Source organism: Sturnira hondurensis, unplaced genomic scaffold, assembly GCF_014824575.4.
Source record: "Sturnira hondurensis isolate 20B ecotype Veracruz unplaced genomic scaffold, ASM1482457v3 Scaffold0009244, whole genome shotgun sequence".
Taxonomy (NCBI): domain Eukaryota; kingdom Metazoa; phylum Chordata; class Mammalia; order Chiroptera; family Phyllostomidae; genus Sturnira; species Sturnira hondurensis.
The window spans coordinates 4,638,507-4,654,196 of NW_028081875.1; the positions used below are offsets into that span (position 1 = coordinate 4,638,507).

The 15,690-nt window shown below is 38.9% G+C and overlaps 1 protein-coding gene across 1 annotated transcript in view; it reads right to left on the bottom strand.

Moving 5' to 3' along the window:
- Positions 1–15,690, bottom strand: part of CFAP61 (cilia and flagella associated protein 61) — a 354,812-nt gene that overhangs the window by 109,930 nt on the left and 229,192 nt on the right. Inside the window, exon 17 of the mRNA XM_037057020.1 lies at positions 4,078–4,176. Within this exon, the coding sequence (XP_036912915.1) occupies positions 4,078–4,176 (99 nt within the window). The remainder of the gene's footprint in view (positions 1–4,077; positions 4,177–15,690) is intronic.

Consider the following 15,690-nt stretch of genomic DNA (forward strand, 5'->3'; position numbering starts at 1 on the left):
AGACATAACCTCCTGATGTGACCCTCTAGTGATTCTGTTGTGATGCTACTATAAAAGTGTAGGTGGTAGAACAATGTGTTTCATTTAAATCTAGGCTTCACTGTGCCAAAGCCTGTGCCCCTGCCTTGTCACCAGTGAGACTGGACCCTGTGACTCCGCATCCCCTTTCAATACTTCAGTTTCTTCACCTCTCAACATGGGATAATTTTCCTCCCTACATGCATTGACCATTGTAAGGGATAAATGTGAGAATGTGAGAGATGCTGTTTTTTCAAGTGGAATGCATATGTGAAGGGTATTATTCTAAATGATATTAATGATACATAATCCTGTTTACTCGCCTGGGAGGCAAACAGGACTAACGTGGTAATGGGAGAACATTTTTCTTTTTGATCCACTCATGAGTCTGCTCTCAACACACAAAAAGAATCCCCATAATGGATGCACATTAGACCCCGTTATAGGACCTGTAAAAGAGAAGGGAGCTCTGGGCTTTGTATCTCTCCATGAAACAACACTTAAAAACAAGAAAATTTCTTCTTAATAAGAAAAGAAAATCAGGAGCTGGCCTGTCACATGAAAATAATAGGAAGTGAGATGAAATTCTTTTTTAAAAAACCGTTTTGGTAGCTTTACAGAAAAACAAAAAACTTCATTAATTTTGTACATTCATGAGAGACCCACAACGATTGTTCTCATTTGCATCACAGTTCCTGCATAATAGGAACAGCACTGTCAGCCGCCCAAGATGAAGAAAAATTAAAAATAGTGCATAGGGATTAGTCTTATTAGGATTTGCTCAAAGATAAAGTTCTCAGGGGAAATTTGGGGAAGGCTAAGACAATTGTATCTTTAATAACAGTAGGATAATAGTGCAATGTCAGAACGCATATTTTAGTGTTAAAATCTGAAGTTTTGTCTAGTGAAAAGTGGCACTTGGGAGCTGATTTTTAGGAACTTCAGGAAGCATTGAGGAATGTAGGGTGCTGCTTTTACAGTCTGTTACTATGGCATTTCTCAGTTTAAAACGTCACTGTGTAGATAATTACTACCTGTTCTTGATATCACTATCCACTCTGGACCTTCTTTACTTTATCCATCAGGCAGGTGAAAGCAGACATTGGAAACTATAAGTGATATTTTCCCAAAATTATTTCCTAAGCAGAGTTAGTGAGCATTACGATTCTAACATAATGAAACTATCTCATGGCTTGAAGACAAGAGAAATACCTTCACTGGGGTTCTCTGGAGCAGACAGAAGCAGCCAAAGAAGGAACATCAATGAAACTTCATGTTTCTTAAGCTAACTGACCCAGACTTGAAAATAAAGTAAAAGGTTGTATTCATAAAATATTCTAGAGATGGCTAATAATTTTTAAAAAACAGAAATCAGGATGGGAAAAATTTTGGAAGAGGACACGTGTGACAAGTAGCTCACTTGTTTAAGTTGTAGGAACCCCACATCTGGTATCAGAATACTTAGCCCAATGCTCCAAGTGCAAAATTAGAAGCAAACCCCAGGGGAGCAAATGTAATTATGGGAGAGACCTGCACTTCATGAAATCAGTACCCTTTAGAATGAGAGAGAACCATGGAGATTTTCATAAAGGATTTATTGTGACACTTAGAAAAAGGAGCATCACAATTAACTTTCAGTTACTCGGGGCTGATTGTCCAGTTAATAGATTTCTCCTGCATCCTATTTCTCTTGTCTTCCCACTGCCTGCCTTTCTGCTGCATCCCTAGCATGTCATTAGCACCTCCACTAGACTCTGGACAGGGCCAGAGAATGAAGACAAAAACTGGCTATTAGAAATATAGTAACAATAATAATAAATCAAAACACTGGTTAGGGCAAAGTTCAGAATTTATATTTAAATTGAGAAAATTTAAATTATTAAATTTATGGATGCCAATGCATTTGTTATTTTTAAGCTTCATGACCAGGGATAATTTCCTTTATTGTGATATGAGGACCATTTAAAAGACAACATCTTATTGATGTTTCAATTTATAGTTTCTAGAATGATGATAACATGCAGTTACCCATCCAGAGGCACCTAGCTGTGTCATTTAGTTCCTACCTATAAACTGATTGAAATGACTTTCACAGGTAAGTTTGGATAAAACTTCATTTTTTTCAACATAATTTATTGAGCACCTGCTACATGCCAACCTCTGTCCTGGATGCTGGGGACACATCAGTGAACAAAGAGGCAAAAAATTCCTGCCCTCATAGAGTTTACACTGTAGTTGAAGGATTCAGAATATATAGAGAAAACATAATTTTAAAAGGTAAACTATATAATATTTATAAGCATTTTAGTAGCAAGAAGAAATACAGCAGAGTGAAGAGGACTGGACAGTTAGTGTTGGTTGCTAATGAATGGGTGGTCAAGATAAAACTTATTGAAAAGTTGACATTTCAGCAAAGACTTGGAGAGAGAAAAGCAAAGACCCCCAAGGTGAGGACCCACCTGTTCTATTTCAGGAATATTAAGAAGGCTGGTATGGCTAGAGTGAAAATGGTAAAACATGAGGTCAAAGAAATAAGTGAACAGGGATAGATTTTAGATTGTAGCATTCTAGAACTTTCTGTGATGATGGAAAAGTTCTGTAGCTGTGCTGACTGACATGGCATCTACTGGCCATATGTGGCTATCTGAGCACATGATATATGGCTAACATAACTGAGAAGCTGAATTTTTAACCTAAAATTCTAATCAATTAAAATTTACATAGCCACATGTGGCCAGTAGCCACCATATTGGACAGTTAGGAGTTGCCCTGATCTGACTCACATATGCAGCACTGTTCTGGCTGCTGTGTTGAGAATGTGGAGAGGCAGAAATAGAAGCAGGGTCACCGACCAGGGGACTTTCCACCAACCATACACAGATCCCACACAACATCACACCAGCAGAAAATCACTATTGGTTGTTCTCTGATATAACATATTTAACACAGGGGCTGATGGAAACCTTTACGAAGCTGACTGAATTAAGTTCCTGTGAGATATTTATCAATAATGACAACATTTCCTGGGAATCATGCAATTTAGAAAGAGGGCAATAAGGGAAGGGAATGTACATGTATTGATTCTCTACTCTTTGTCAGAACTTAATGTTATACTCCTTTTAACAAAAAACTCCAGCAAGGTTGGCTTATCATACACTTTTCACAGTAAAAGAAAATCCAAAAGTTCAGGGAAGGAAGTCCCTTTTGTAGGAGAGGCAGGATCTGAATCCACATCCACCCAGCCTTTTCTTCCCCCCCTGCATCCTAATGATGCCCTTCAGGAAAAAAAAAAGGTTCATAGTCTTATAAAAAGTATTAATGCAAAATGAGCCTGATTCTGCTAGCAAGAAAGATGCAGGTTTTCTCTTTGTTTGAAGGCAACATAAATGTTATTCACAGAGGAAAGAGGATCCCTTTGTCACGGATTCTAAAATGAATACCCTGAGAAGGAACAATGTCCTTCCTCCTCTTTAAAAAAATTTGAACATTGTATCCAGAGGAAGGGAGCCTAATAATTCTTGTACCCTTGTTTTGCTACAGGAAATTACAATTAATGGAAGCGGTGTGATAATGAAATGGGATTCTACTGGGATGCAAATAACAAAGCTTGCCTAGAGTGGCATGGAAGGTCTTGCCAATCAGGCCCTGATTATAAATGGCTGGGGTAAATGTGAGACCCACATCCCAGGTTGGGTACTGGCCCTTTATCTTCCAACTTCAAACTTTGGGGGATTTGCCTAGTCTGATGAAAATGTAGCCACCAAGCTCCTCTGCCCTGCTGTGCCACTGAGATACTACAGGGCAGCAGAACACAGGCAGTGACTGGGTCAGGAGGCTCCATCCCAGTTGTCTGGAAGAAGGCATAGGCCTTTCCACAAACAAAAAATGCCATTCACTCATTACCAGGTTTGTACTCGTATCTCCTAAGTGACATCTATAATCCAGAAGAAAAGCTTACCACTTTTCTCTTTCTACTCTGACATCTATTTGGCAGAGAAATGACTACATACACATTAGAACTTTTAGGGCTCAGAATGAAAAAGCAAATAGAATTCATACTCGCTTGCTAAAAACTTCCTTTGTTCAGTGTCCAGAAGTTTTTTTCCAGGGAGTCCATGGGTTGAAATGAGTGTGAGATTACTAAACTTCAGGTGAGAGCTAAGGAGAAAGAAAAAAATAACACACAAAAAAGGAAAAGCACTATTCAGTGAAAGTTTATTATATAGTTGACTCTTGAACAATCTGAGAGTTACAATGCTGACTCCTCATGAAGTCAAAAATCCATGTATAACTTTTGACTCCTCTCAAACTGTACTAATAGCTTACTACTGATATTATAAACAGTTGATTAACACATATTTTGTATATTATATGTATTACATACTATATTCTTACAATAAAGTAAGCTGCATAAAAATGTTAAGAAAATCATAAGGAAAATATCTTTACAATATTTATTGAAAAAATCCATAGATAAATGGATCTGCACAGTTCACACCTGTGTTGTTCAAGGGACAATTGTAATTCAGTTTAACCTGAATTGTACCAACCGTTAAATTTTTCTTTGAACCCAGCAACTCCTTTTGCACAAACTTTCAAACAGAACCAACTGACCATTTAAATGAAAGGAAGATGGCACTGGAGTGGCTAATTACAAAAACTTTAGAAGCTGCAGCACTGTAATGACAGACAGCATTTAATTTAAAAAAATTTTCTCCTCAGGCCCTGGCTGGTGTAGCTCAGTGGATTGAGTGCGGGCCTGAGAACCAGATGATTGTGGTTCGATTCCCAGTCAGGGCACATGCCTGGGTTGCAGGCCAGTTCCTGGCAGGGGCCAGTTACCGGCAGGGGATGCATGAGAAGCAACCATACATTGATGTTTCTCTTCCTCTCTCCTTCCCTTCCCCTCTAAAGACAAAAAAAAAAAATTCTCCTCAGAGTAAAATGAAATAAAATCCAAAATTGAGGAGGTAAATTTAGTGTACGTTGATGTAAAGTTTGAATTTCAGACTAACAAACAGCTTGGGGTCATAAACCCAGTTTTATCTAAAACTCTGAGTACTTAAAATCATGTGCTTTGTATGATTTCATTTCATCTGTGAAGCAATACAATGTCATTATCCTCATTTTATTAAATAGAACTGAGGCAATGTTGCTTTGTCCAAGACCATATGGTAGGAAGTCTGGAGGCAGGGTGTGAATATCATTTCATCTAACCTGTTCCTAACCTCTGTCTCCACTGCCCTGCAGACCCTAAATTGTGGACAGGGATCTAAAGATCATTTAATTTTCATCAGTCAACATTAGCTTTATTACTTTCATGTAAGATAGATAGATAGATAGGTAGATATACACACATAGGAGGGGTCAAAAGTAGATTTACACTTGTGACTACATACAGAAGTGTTTATTCTTGCATTATTTATTAATTATTGTATTTGTTTCCATACAAACAACTGTAAATCTACTTTTGCCTTACCCTGTATATTTCTCTCTCTCAAATCAGGACATTAAAGTAAATTCTAGAGAATTCCTCCCAAGAGCAAAACTGCCTCATATTTGCATTAGGCTTTCCAGGGCCTGAGGCGTGTTCACAGGCATTTGTCATAGAGATTAATCTTCAAGGCAGTTTGTGCTAGGGATGGGTGCAGGGGTCAAGATTTTATTATCCCTATTTCATAATGAAGACAATCAAGGTTCGAGATGGTAGATAATTTGTTGACAGTCAGGAAGCTGACAAGCTGCTGGGCCAGAAAGCAAAACCATGTCTTCTGATCCCAAGTAATGCCCTCTCCATCTACCTGGATGTCCTCTACCCAGTCCTGAGTAATGTTAAGTAGGATAAAGAGTGCATGTGAGTGTGTAAGCGGAGGCTTCTAAAGAACTTCTGCGCTTAAAACTTACACTGTGTTTTCCCTTTAGTATTGAAAACATACTTGATGCAAATGTACCCTCCAGCTAGTCAGCAAAATTTTTTGGGTGACCTTGATCTTTACACAGGCTTCAGGACGGTAAGAAAGATACTTGTTTTCGTTACCAAAAATCTCTTCTTAGCTCATATCTCCCCTTAAACCAACTAAATGCAAAACAGAAAAAGCGAAATGAAACAGAACAAAAACCTTCACCAAGTTTGGGGAAAACACCTGCCCTTCTTTCCCAGTAAGGAAACTGGAAATTTTCCAAATGTGGAAATGCTATCAATTTACTGACAATCTGTTAAGTACCACTAAAAGCTGGAGACTTTTGGTGACAGCATGGACCAGCAATGTAATAAACTCAACTGCACCTGACATTTAAAAATAGCTAAATATTATGAAAGGTTTTGCTCTAAAGTCTCTAAGGATGTGTGTCATTTAAGAGTAAATATTCTTACTTGATACAAAGAAAACCAAGCACATCTTATCCTCTAATAATAATAAAAATTTTGAATATGTTCAAATAACATAAAGGTCACAATTAACCCCAGCTACTTACGGTTGCCAGTTTGCAAATGCACACTGATGACAGGCCTTTGATTTATTACCATTTCATGGAAAATGCAAGTAATAATACACATTTATACTTACACAATAAAATTTATTTTGTCTTTGGTGTGTATGTGATGGAAATGTAGTTTATGTTGTACTAATAATAATTTTAGATACAGGCCCTTCTTAAAGTTTTATGTGAATAACAGGCTTAGTAATTATCTAGGTGTCTCTTAGTATAAAAATTAACACCTTTGGCATTGAATAATTTGAATGTTCTAACAACATAGATAAAACAGCTTGTAAGTTGCCAAATTACCACACTGTAGTACCCTGCATTATGCTATTGTGCAATTACAGATTTCTCCAAAAGATGTGGGAGGAAAAGGTATTTTCTGGATTTTACCTATAAAGGCACCAGCTTTCCATTCCTTTTCTTTAGACTTAGCCAAATTTCTTGTCTTCTTCATTGTGGCTGTTCTGGTCCTTCACTCAGTCTTCAAGATCACCACTTTAACCTTTTTTGTTCTCCCTACTCTTCTCCTACTACATTCTCAAGTGAGTACATTTCACGATCATTAAAAAGATAGAAAAAAGAGAAAGAGATCAGGCAGCCTCTTCTGTTTCCCTTCTTGCAACTTCCAGAGCATTACTATCTACATTATTCTTCCATTCCCTCTGATTCAAAAGACATGGCCATGGCCCTTCTTTTCTAAGGAGGCTTCTATTCTCAAGGGCTCCTCAGGTCTAAGGTGGCTCTCAGAGCTGCAGCCATTGCACCCTACATCAACATCACAGGCCGAAGGAAGGAGGATTGGGCACAAAGACCTGCCCATTATGGAAGTTTCCTTAAAATTTCACATAGCACTTCCGCTCACATTGCCAAAACTCAGTGACATGGCCAAATGTAGCAACAAGAGGGGCTAGAAAATGTGGTTTTTCAAAGAGAAATACAGTGGGTTTTCCCGAGAACCACATTGCCCAGGGTCTGTTAGCAAGGATGAAGTGCAGAGTGAATACTGAAGTCTTTACTCATGTTGACTCATGAAGGAAGAATGGGTGGTAATGGGAGAAGATCCTTGTATCAGTCAGGGTCCAGGCTGAAAAAAGACAGCCAGGGAACATACCTGGGTTGTGGGCCATGTCCCCAGTTGTGGGCAGGTGAGAGGCAACTAATAGATGTTTTTCTCACATAGAGATGTTTCTCTCCCTCTCTTTCTCCCTCCCTTCCCCTTTTTCTAAAAAAAAATTATAACTAAGAGTATTGGTACCAAAATCATGACATTTATAATGTAGAATTCTAAGAGATTTCAGATCTCTGAGGATGAAAGATAGAGATCAAGTATTTAAGACTTTTAATTTGAATACCTATGAATATTTAAAACGTTCCTGCAAATAGAATAACAGGTCACAGGGTATATCTTGGGTTTGGGCATGCATTAGACAAAATGTCAAGAACAGCACAACCACAGAAAAAGCATGACTCTTAGATCTAATGGTATTGGCTTAATGTACATAAACAATACTTAACATCATCATGAGCCTTGTGCTCTGAAATCAAAGGTCACCATGTCATGGAAAAAAAAAGTTCAAGTTAAGTGCTCAAACCAATGAAACATTAAACAAGTGCACCTGCATTTTCACAGCAGATAATTCCAGTGGGGATTTCATGTTGCTGTGGATACAAAGGGAGGAACAGCTCAGAGATACTTGTAAAGCAGGGAAGGATTAGAGTATCCAGGGAAATAAGTAAAAGGTATTGTGTTTCATTTCATGCTTTGGGAGGACAGCTACAAAATGAGCTCTAAACATCCTTATCCTTCAAAAAAAGAGGGTGACATTGCTGATTTATTGTGAACATGATAAATGTAAACTTTTCACGTTGCTTACCCATCTGTGCGGTAGAAACCTGTCAACCTTCCAGGTGAATGTTTATTCTCCTTCTTCTTTTTTTTTTTGGCATAACAAGGGCAACCAAAACAAGTGATTTATAATTATTTGCTTCCATTAATGCTTTTATTTGAACAAGTAAATAACGCAGAGAGAGAACAATTGTCCTTATCAATCTAAATGGCACAACTTAATTTACTAAAATCTCTGCTTTTTGAATTGTTCAAAAACAATGACAAAAATATTTGCCAAATGACATTAAATTCTAGCTCAAGATAGATATTTAACATAACTGCATATTATACTAGTTAAAGAATAACTCAGACTTAATGAGGTGTTAATAATAGCTCATAATGTCACAAAATTAATAATAAAATGGTGTAGATGGGGTTAAAAAGTTGGGAGTTATATGAACTTCCAATATTAGGAGAAAAATATAAGACAGAATAAAAACATTTATTGTAAGTATAATACACTAAGAGAATCCACAGTTTTTTCATGAAAAATTTTAAACTTTCTTCAGCAATAATTTTTTCTGTTTAAATCAGAAAAGAGATTTTTTTGGCTATTTCATTTTGTTATGTAAGTAAAAACTGCATAGAAGCTGCGTCCATGGCCATACATTTCTTGGTAACAGCACACTCTGACCTTCAGGAGGAGACCAAAGAAGGTGGGGTCAAGGGTTCTGACCACTTCTAGAAGGGGTGAAGTGTTCACAAGATGAGGGAGAAGCTAAAGTCTCTCTCCCTGACCTTACTCTTCTCTTCTCTTGGTTGCCATCTTGCATGTCCCCTATTCATTACAACCCAGCAGGAACAATGAAGGCCTGGAGAAGGGGGACAAGGAGTAAATCTGTTATGCCTGCCTGAGTCCAGTCTTGTGTTCTGGGGCAAGAGCTATGGAATCAGCACTGGACCTGACACTAAGGTACAAGAGTCTGGCTGCAGTGACCTACATGCTTGCTCTGTGGATCCTCTAGGGACCAAGCAGGGGAAAGGGGTGGTCCAGGGTAAAGCACTGGGTGGGGGGATGCCTAGGGATTCAGGATCTCAGATGAAAAACTTGTTATGTATTTCTGCATAAAAGTAAAACATAAATTATTACTGAAAAAATAAAATAAGTATTAATACTTGAAATGTCCATTCAACAAAATTTGGGAGTGCTGGCAAAACAGAATAAAATGAAACTGGGTTTTGCTTTATGATTTAGGAAAAATGATTGATGATACAATCAATGTATATGCAATAAAAAGTTATACATTTATACTTTGAGCATATGTTTATATACACTGAGCATATACAAGATGTGAATATCAAGATGGCAGCAGTTATAAAAAACAAGTTAGAAAACCTTTGCACACAAGAGATGGCAAAAATACAACCAGTCCCATAAGATTGGAATACAAAGCATTATGGGAATTCAAAAGCAAGTGAAATCACTTCTGATGGGGTAGGATATGGAAGGGTTTTATGTTTGGGAAAAATGCTGGTTGTTAGGAAGTCTTTATCAACACGATATAGACAGGTTTCCTCACGCTTGACAGATACCATATATCTTCCTGGACCTTCTCATTCATCACGGTGATAGTTTAAGCATGAAGCTTTATGAAACACTTTCTACTACATCCAATTCAGCACATAAGTACTATAATATGGGGTAATGATCTCAGCTATGCAATGTTTAAATAAGTTAATAATTATGCCCGGTAAGCCCTGACATAATGATGTGATGTAGAAGTTATATGATTTGTTGAGAACTAGAAAATGTGGTTTGGAAAACAAGCTCATAAAAAGAGGTTAGTTACAACGACCAATTAAAGGGGAGAATTAGGTCTCATTATAGATAAGACTGCCGATTTTGAGGAATTGTCTACATAAATGGTTCCTACACTGGGCTCATGTCAGAATTACCTGGGAAGTCAGTTAAAAAGACATATTCCTGGGACACACTCCCATCATACTGAGTTGTAACCTCAGAAATATGGGCCCAGGAAACTATCTTTTTATGACTACCACCTCCATTCACTCCCACTTCACTCCTGCAATTAGCTTTAATCTGCAGTGTTGCTGAGTCTGGAATTTTTACAGTTTGTTGCTTATAGAATAAGTTACTAAACATTAATCCCATGTCTAGGGAGCCAATTCACAATATTTTTCTCCACCACAAGTTCTTAAAATAGAAAGAGAAATTCAAAACATTGTGCCTTATGGTGTCAGTATGTTGGAAAGATTTTGGTTATCCCTTTGAAAAGAATTATCTTCAGAGAACTATAGTTATAGAGGAACATGGCTGCCAGATGTCATGTGCTCAGTAGCTGGCCTTGCCTGGTCTGGGCTCACACAGTGGCTCCAAGTGCTCCCATTCTCCAGAAAGGATGGCTGGCTACCAGGCACCTCTGTAGATAGGGCCCCTCACACCCAGGTTTCAGGCTTCTCCTTCAATTTCTATTCAACAAAGATACCAGCATGGTGCTGAGAGGAGGAAGAAGGGGCTGGAGGAGGTTACCTGAGGTAATGGTAAATAAGCTAGCATAGCACACGACACCTCTCCCTACCCCTGGGCAGAGACATGGCAGGGGTGGTGCAGACCTGCCATCCTAGCCTGAAAGGGGACAGGATTGACCAGAAAGTGGGACACTTCCAGAGCACATGGAATTATGGGCCAGAAAATTTAAATGGAGGAAGGACAGAGAATAGGCCTCTCTTTCTCCTCCTCCAGGATCCACCCATACGATCTGACCATGCTGCATCTGCCTGCATTTCCCAAAGGACGGTATTTTTATTTTTATTTATTTTATTTTATTTTTTAAAGTTTTAACTTCATTGCTTATGTCTAAGAGCTTTAGTATTTTTTTGGAGATTTTATTATTTATCTTTAGAGAGGAAGGGAAGGAGAGAAGGAGAGAAACATCAATGTATGGTTGCCTCTCATGAGTCCCCTGCTGGGAACTGGCCTGCAACCCAGGCATGTGCCCTGATTGGGAATTGAACCTCGATCGCATGATTTGCAGGCCTGTGCTCAATCCACTGAGCTACACCAGCCAGGGCCGGTATTTTTAAATGGGAGAAGAAACTCCCAGCACAGCCTAGGATTTGCCTGGCCTGGCAGAGTGTGGCAGAGTTATTTTTCTTGGGTGTTTTCAAGAAAGTGGGTGCTGAGGCAGAAACCTGTCATTCTTCCAAAACTGCAACAGCTTTTGGATAAAAGACTCCTTTCCTTTTTCACCACACCTCTGCCTCCAGAATTTGTGTATGGGCAGTGGGGACCAGGACTCCACTTGCTGTTTGGTAACAATAGTAAATGCTGTTAAGAGGGGAATTGTGCTATAAGTTTAATGCCTCTTTAATCCCCTGGGGCACTTGCAGACACTTCTATTTGTACCTGGATAAAATAATTCAATGGGTGGGTAGTATCACCTTAATTCTCCCTCTACAGGGAGGAAAGAAAGTGACTGGTGGATTCAGCACTGAGGAAGGGTGGGTATGCTGACTGTGTATGGTATCCTTTGTCTTTTGGGGAGTGAGGCTGCAAATGAGAAAAGTGGGAATGGTAGGATGGAGAAGGCATTGACTTAGTGGTACTGAGGACTTAGCAAATCCCTAGAGGGCTTGTTAAAACACAAATGGCTGGGCCCCATTCCCCCACTGTCTGATGAAGCAGGTCTAGGGTGATACATGAGAATATTTATTTCTAACAAGTTCTCAAATGATGCTGCTGTTGATGCTGGTGGTCTAGGCCCAACACCTTGAGAACCACTGTACTAGGGATAGAAAAGTGAAAGACTCCCAGGGATTTGGGTGTTCAAAAAAGGATGGTAGAGTTTAAGTTTCTATGAAGGAAGTACATCATCCAATTAAATATTTGAGAGACATGAGTAATGATTGAAATTTGTGATTCGGCCTTGTTTGTTTGAATGCAACTGGTCTCCTAGACTGAGTGCACTCCTGACAGTGCACTCAGAGCTCCTTAATACTTACATGACAAACATGAGGTCAGTGGCAGAAGAGAGGATCCAAGTATGTTTAGATTAAGGTTTGCAAAGCATCCAAATATCAGGAAAAGGCTTAACAGACACTTGTTGGCAGCCTATGAAACAACAGTGTCAGAGCAGCAGATGTGGCCCCTGTGACCATGAAAGCCTTTGTGCCACAAGGGATCTGGTATCCCTCTGGGTAGAAACTAAAAGGGCAGTGTGCAACTCCAATTTTCACTGAAGTCAAATAGTTTTGGAAAATAGAACCCCACAGTGTTCAGCTGCTTGCTTGGTCCCCTCGATGTTAAAACAGAGGTGGTAGATATTTTAACCAAAATCCAAGAGAACGTCTTTGCCAGAAGACTTCTTGGAAGGAGAACATGCAGATACTGGCAGGAAACATCTCTGGTTCATCCTTCACCCATGGGGAAGAGAGCATCTTCCACATTAAGAAGACTCTACTTCTCCAGTCTTTTCCCTCAATAGAAAGACAGTGCTGGGCTCCCACCACTGATCTAGATATGCAAATTTAATTAGTGGGGAGGTGTCAGTGTAACACAAAGTATTGAGTGCTAGGCTTTTACAGATGCTTTGCATATATTACCTGTGTATATATGTAAGAAACCTCATACCAGTGTAGGAGAGATTCTGGGAGCCTTACCCATTGCACACGTGAGGAAACTTAGGTTCAAAGATATTGGATGATTTTTCTGGGCCCCATCAGTCATGGGAGAGCACTGACTTTCTCCACTACACTCTATACCCTAACTCCCCTTGGGAGTTCTTGGACTCCCCTGGGGAAGTGTGAAAACACAGACCCCTAATCCCCAGGTTTCCCATTCTGTCCTGTAGGGTGAAACTTGAGTACCTGTATCTTCTGCAGGTTCCCAGGCCATGCTGAGGGTGATGGTCCGTGAAAAATTTGAAAATTATTGATCTAACCTTATATCCATCCCAAAGTAGAAATAAAGTATTGGCCAAGACAGGTCTCAGGCATCATTTTTTTCTTCTTTTTAAAAATTCTTTCCTGAGCATATGTTTATGGGTTTTAGAGAGAGAGGAAGAGGGACAGGGGGAGAGATGAGAGAAATATCAATTACTGTCTCCTGACAATGCCCTGACATGACCAGGAACCAAACCTGCAACTTAGTTATGTGCCCTGACCCGAAATAGAATCTGCAAGCTTTTTGGTGTACAGGATGACACTCAAATTCACTCAACTACCTGGCCAGGGCAATACCATCATTTTCTATCAAAGATGTCTGGTAGAGTAGTACACCTGGGGCTCCCTTTATTTTTAAAATTTTCTTGAATTTATTGGCGTGATACTGGCTAATAAAATTATATGGGTTTCAAGTCTTCAATGAAATAATATATCATCTCTATATTGTGTTGTGTGTTCAACACCTAAAATCAAGTCTCCTTCTATAACCTGCTTCATCCTCTTCTATTTCCCCCACCCTTTTCCCTTTTGTAAATACCATACTGTTGTCTGTGTCTATTAGTGTCTTTTTTTGCTTAATCCCTTCACACTTTTTACCCAGCTTCCCAAAACCCCTTTTTTTCCAAAGGACAGCTGACATTCTGTTCTCTGTATCTATGAGCCTGTTTCTATTTTGTTTTTTAGTTTATATTTTGTTCCACATAAATGGAAATTCCACATAGATTCCATTAGATTCCACATATAAGTGAAATCATACAGTATTTGTCTTTCTTTGACTTATTTCACTTGGCATAATGTTCTCCAGGTCCAGTAATGCTGTCACAAAATGTAAATTTTCCTTCTCTTTTATGGTTGAGTGGCATTTCATGTGTAAATATACCACAGCTTTTTCATTGACTCATTTCCTGATGGGCATTTGAGCTGCTTCCAAAACTTGGCTATTGTGAATAATGCTGCTATGAACATAGGGGTGCACTAATTCTTTCAAATTAACATTCTGGGTTTCTTTGGATAAATTCCTGGAAGTGGAATTGCTGGGTAATAAAGCAGTTCAATTTTTAATTTTTGAGGAAACTCCATACAGCTTTTCACAGTGGCTGCACCAGCCTGCATTCCTGCTATCAGTGCATTAGGGTTACCTTTTCTCCACATCCTTGCCAGCCTTTGTTGTTAGCTGTTTTTTTTTTAAAGAATTTTTTAAATTCATTTTTAGAGAGAGGGGAAGAGAAGGAGAGAGAGGGAGAGAGATATCAATGTGTGGTTGCCTCTCATGTGCCCCGTACTGGGGACATGGCCTGCAACCCAGGCATGTGCCCTGACTGGGAATCAAACTGGTGACCCTTTGGTTCTCAACTCGTGCTCAATCCACTGAGCTATACCAGCCAGGGCTGTTTATTGATTTATTGATGATAGCCATTCTGACAGGTGTGAGGTGATATCTTATTGTATTTTAAATTTGTATTTCTCTGATTATTAGTGATGTTGAGCATCTTTTCAGGTCTATTGGCTATGTTCTCACTGAAGAAGTGTCTATTCAGGCCCTTTGCCCATTTAAAAAAATTATTTTAATTGTTCAAGTACAGTTTTCTGTCTTTTACTCTCATCCCAGCTCACCCCACCAGTGCTCCCCACCTCTTTCCCATTTCCACTCCCCTTAGTTTTTGTTCATTTGTCCTTTATACTAGTTCCTGTAAACCCTTCTTCCCCCTTTCCCCTGAAATTCCCTCCCCTCTTCCCTCTGGCCACTGTTTGCCTGTTTTCTCTATTTCAGTGTCTTTGGTTATATTTTGCTTGCTCATTTGTTTTGTTGTTTAGGTCCCTTTGCCCATTTTTTAATTGGATTGTTTGTCTTCCTGATGCTGATTGTATAATTTATTTATATATTTTTTTATATTAACCCCTTGTCTGATGTATCATTGGCAAATATGTTTTCCCACTCAGTGAGTTGTCTTTCACTTGGTTGATGGTTTCCTTGGCTGTGCAGAAGGTTTTTAGTTTGATATATTCTCATTTGTTTATTTTTTCTTTTGTTTCCTTAGCCTGAGGAGATACATCAGAAGAAATACTACTATAAGAAATGCTGGAGATGTTATTGCCTATATTTTCTTACGGATTCTCATGGTTTCCAGGTTTACAATTAAGCCTTTAATCCATTTTGAGTTTATTCTTGTGATTGGTTTAAGAAGGTGGTCTGGTTTCATTATTTTGTATGTATCTGTTCAATTTTCCCTTTTACTGAAGAGACTGTATTTACCCCATTGTATGTTCTTGCCTCCTTAATCAAATATTAATTGACCATAAGGGCATGGATTTATGTCTGGGTTCTGTATTCTGTTCTATTGAGCTCCATGTCCATTTTCATGCATTACCATGCTGTTTTAATTGCTATGGCCTGGTAG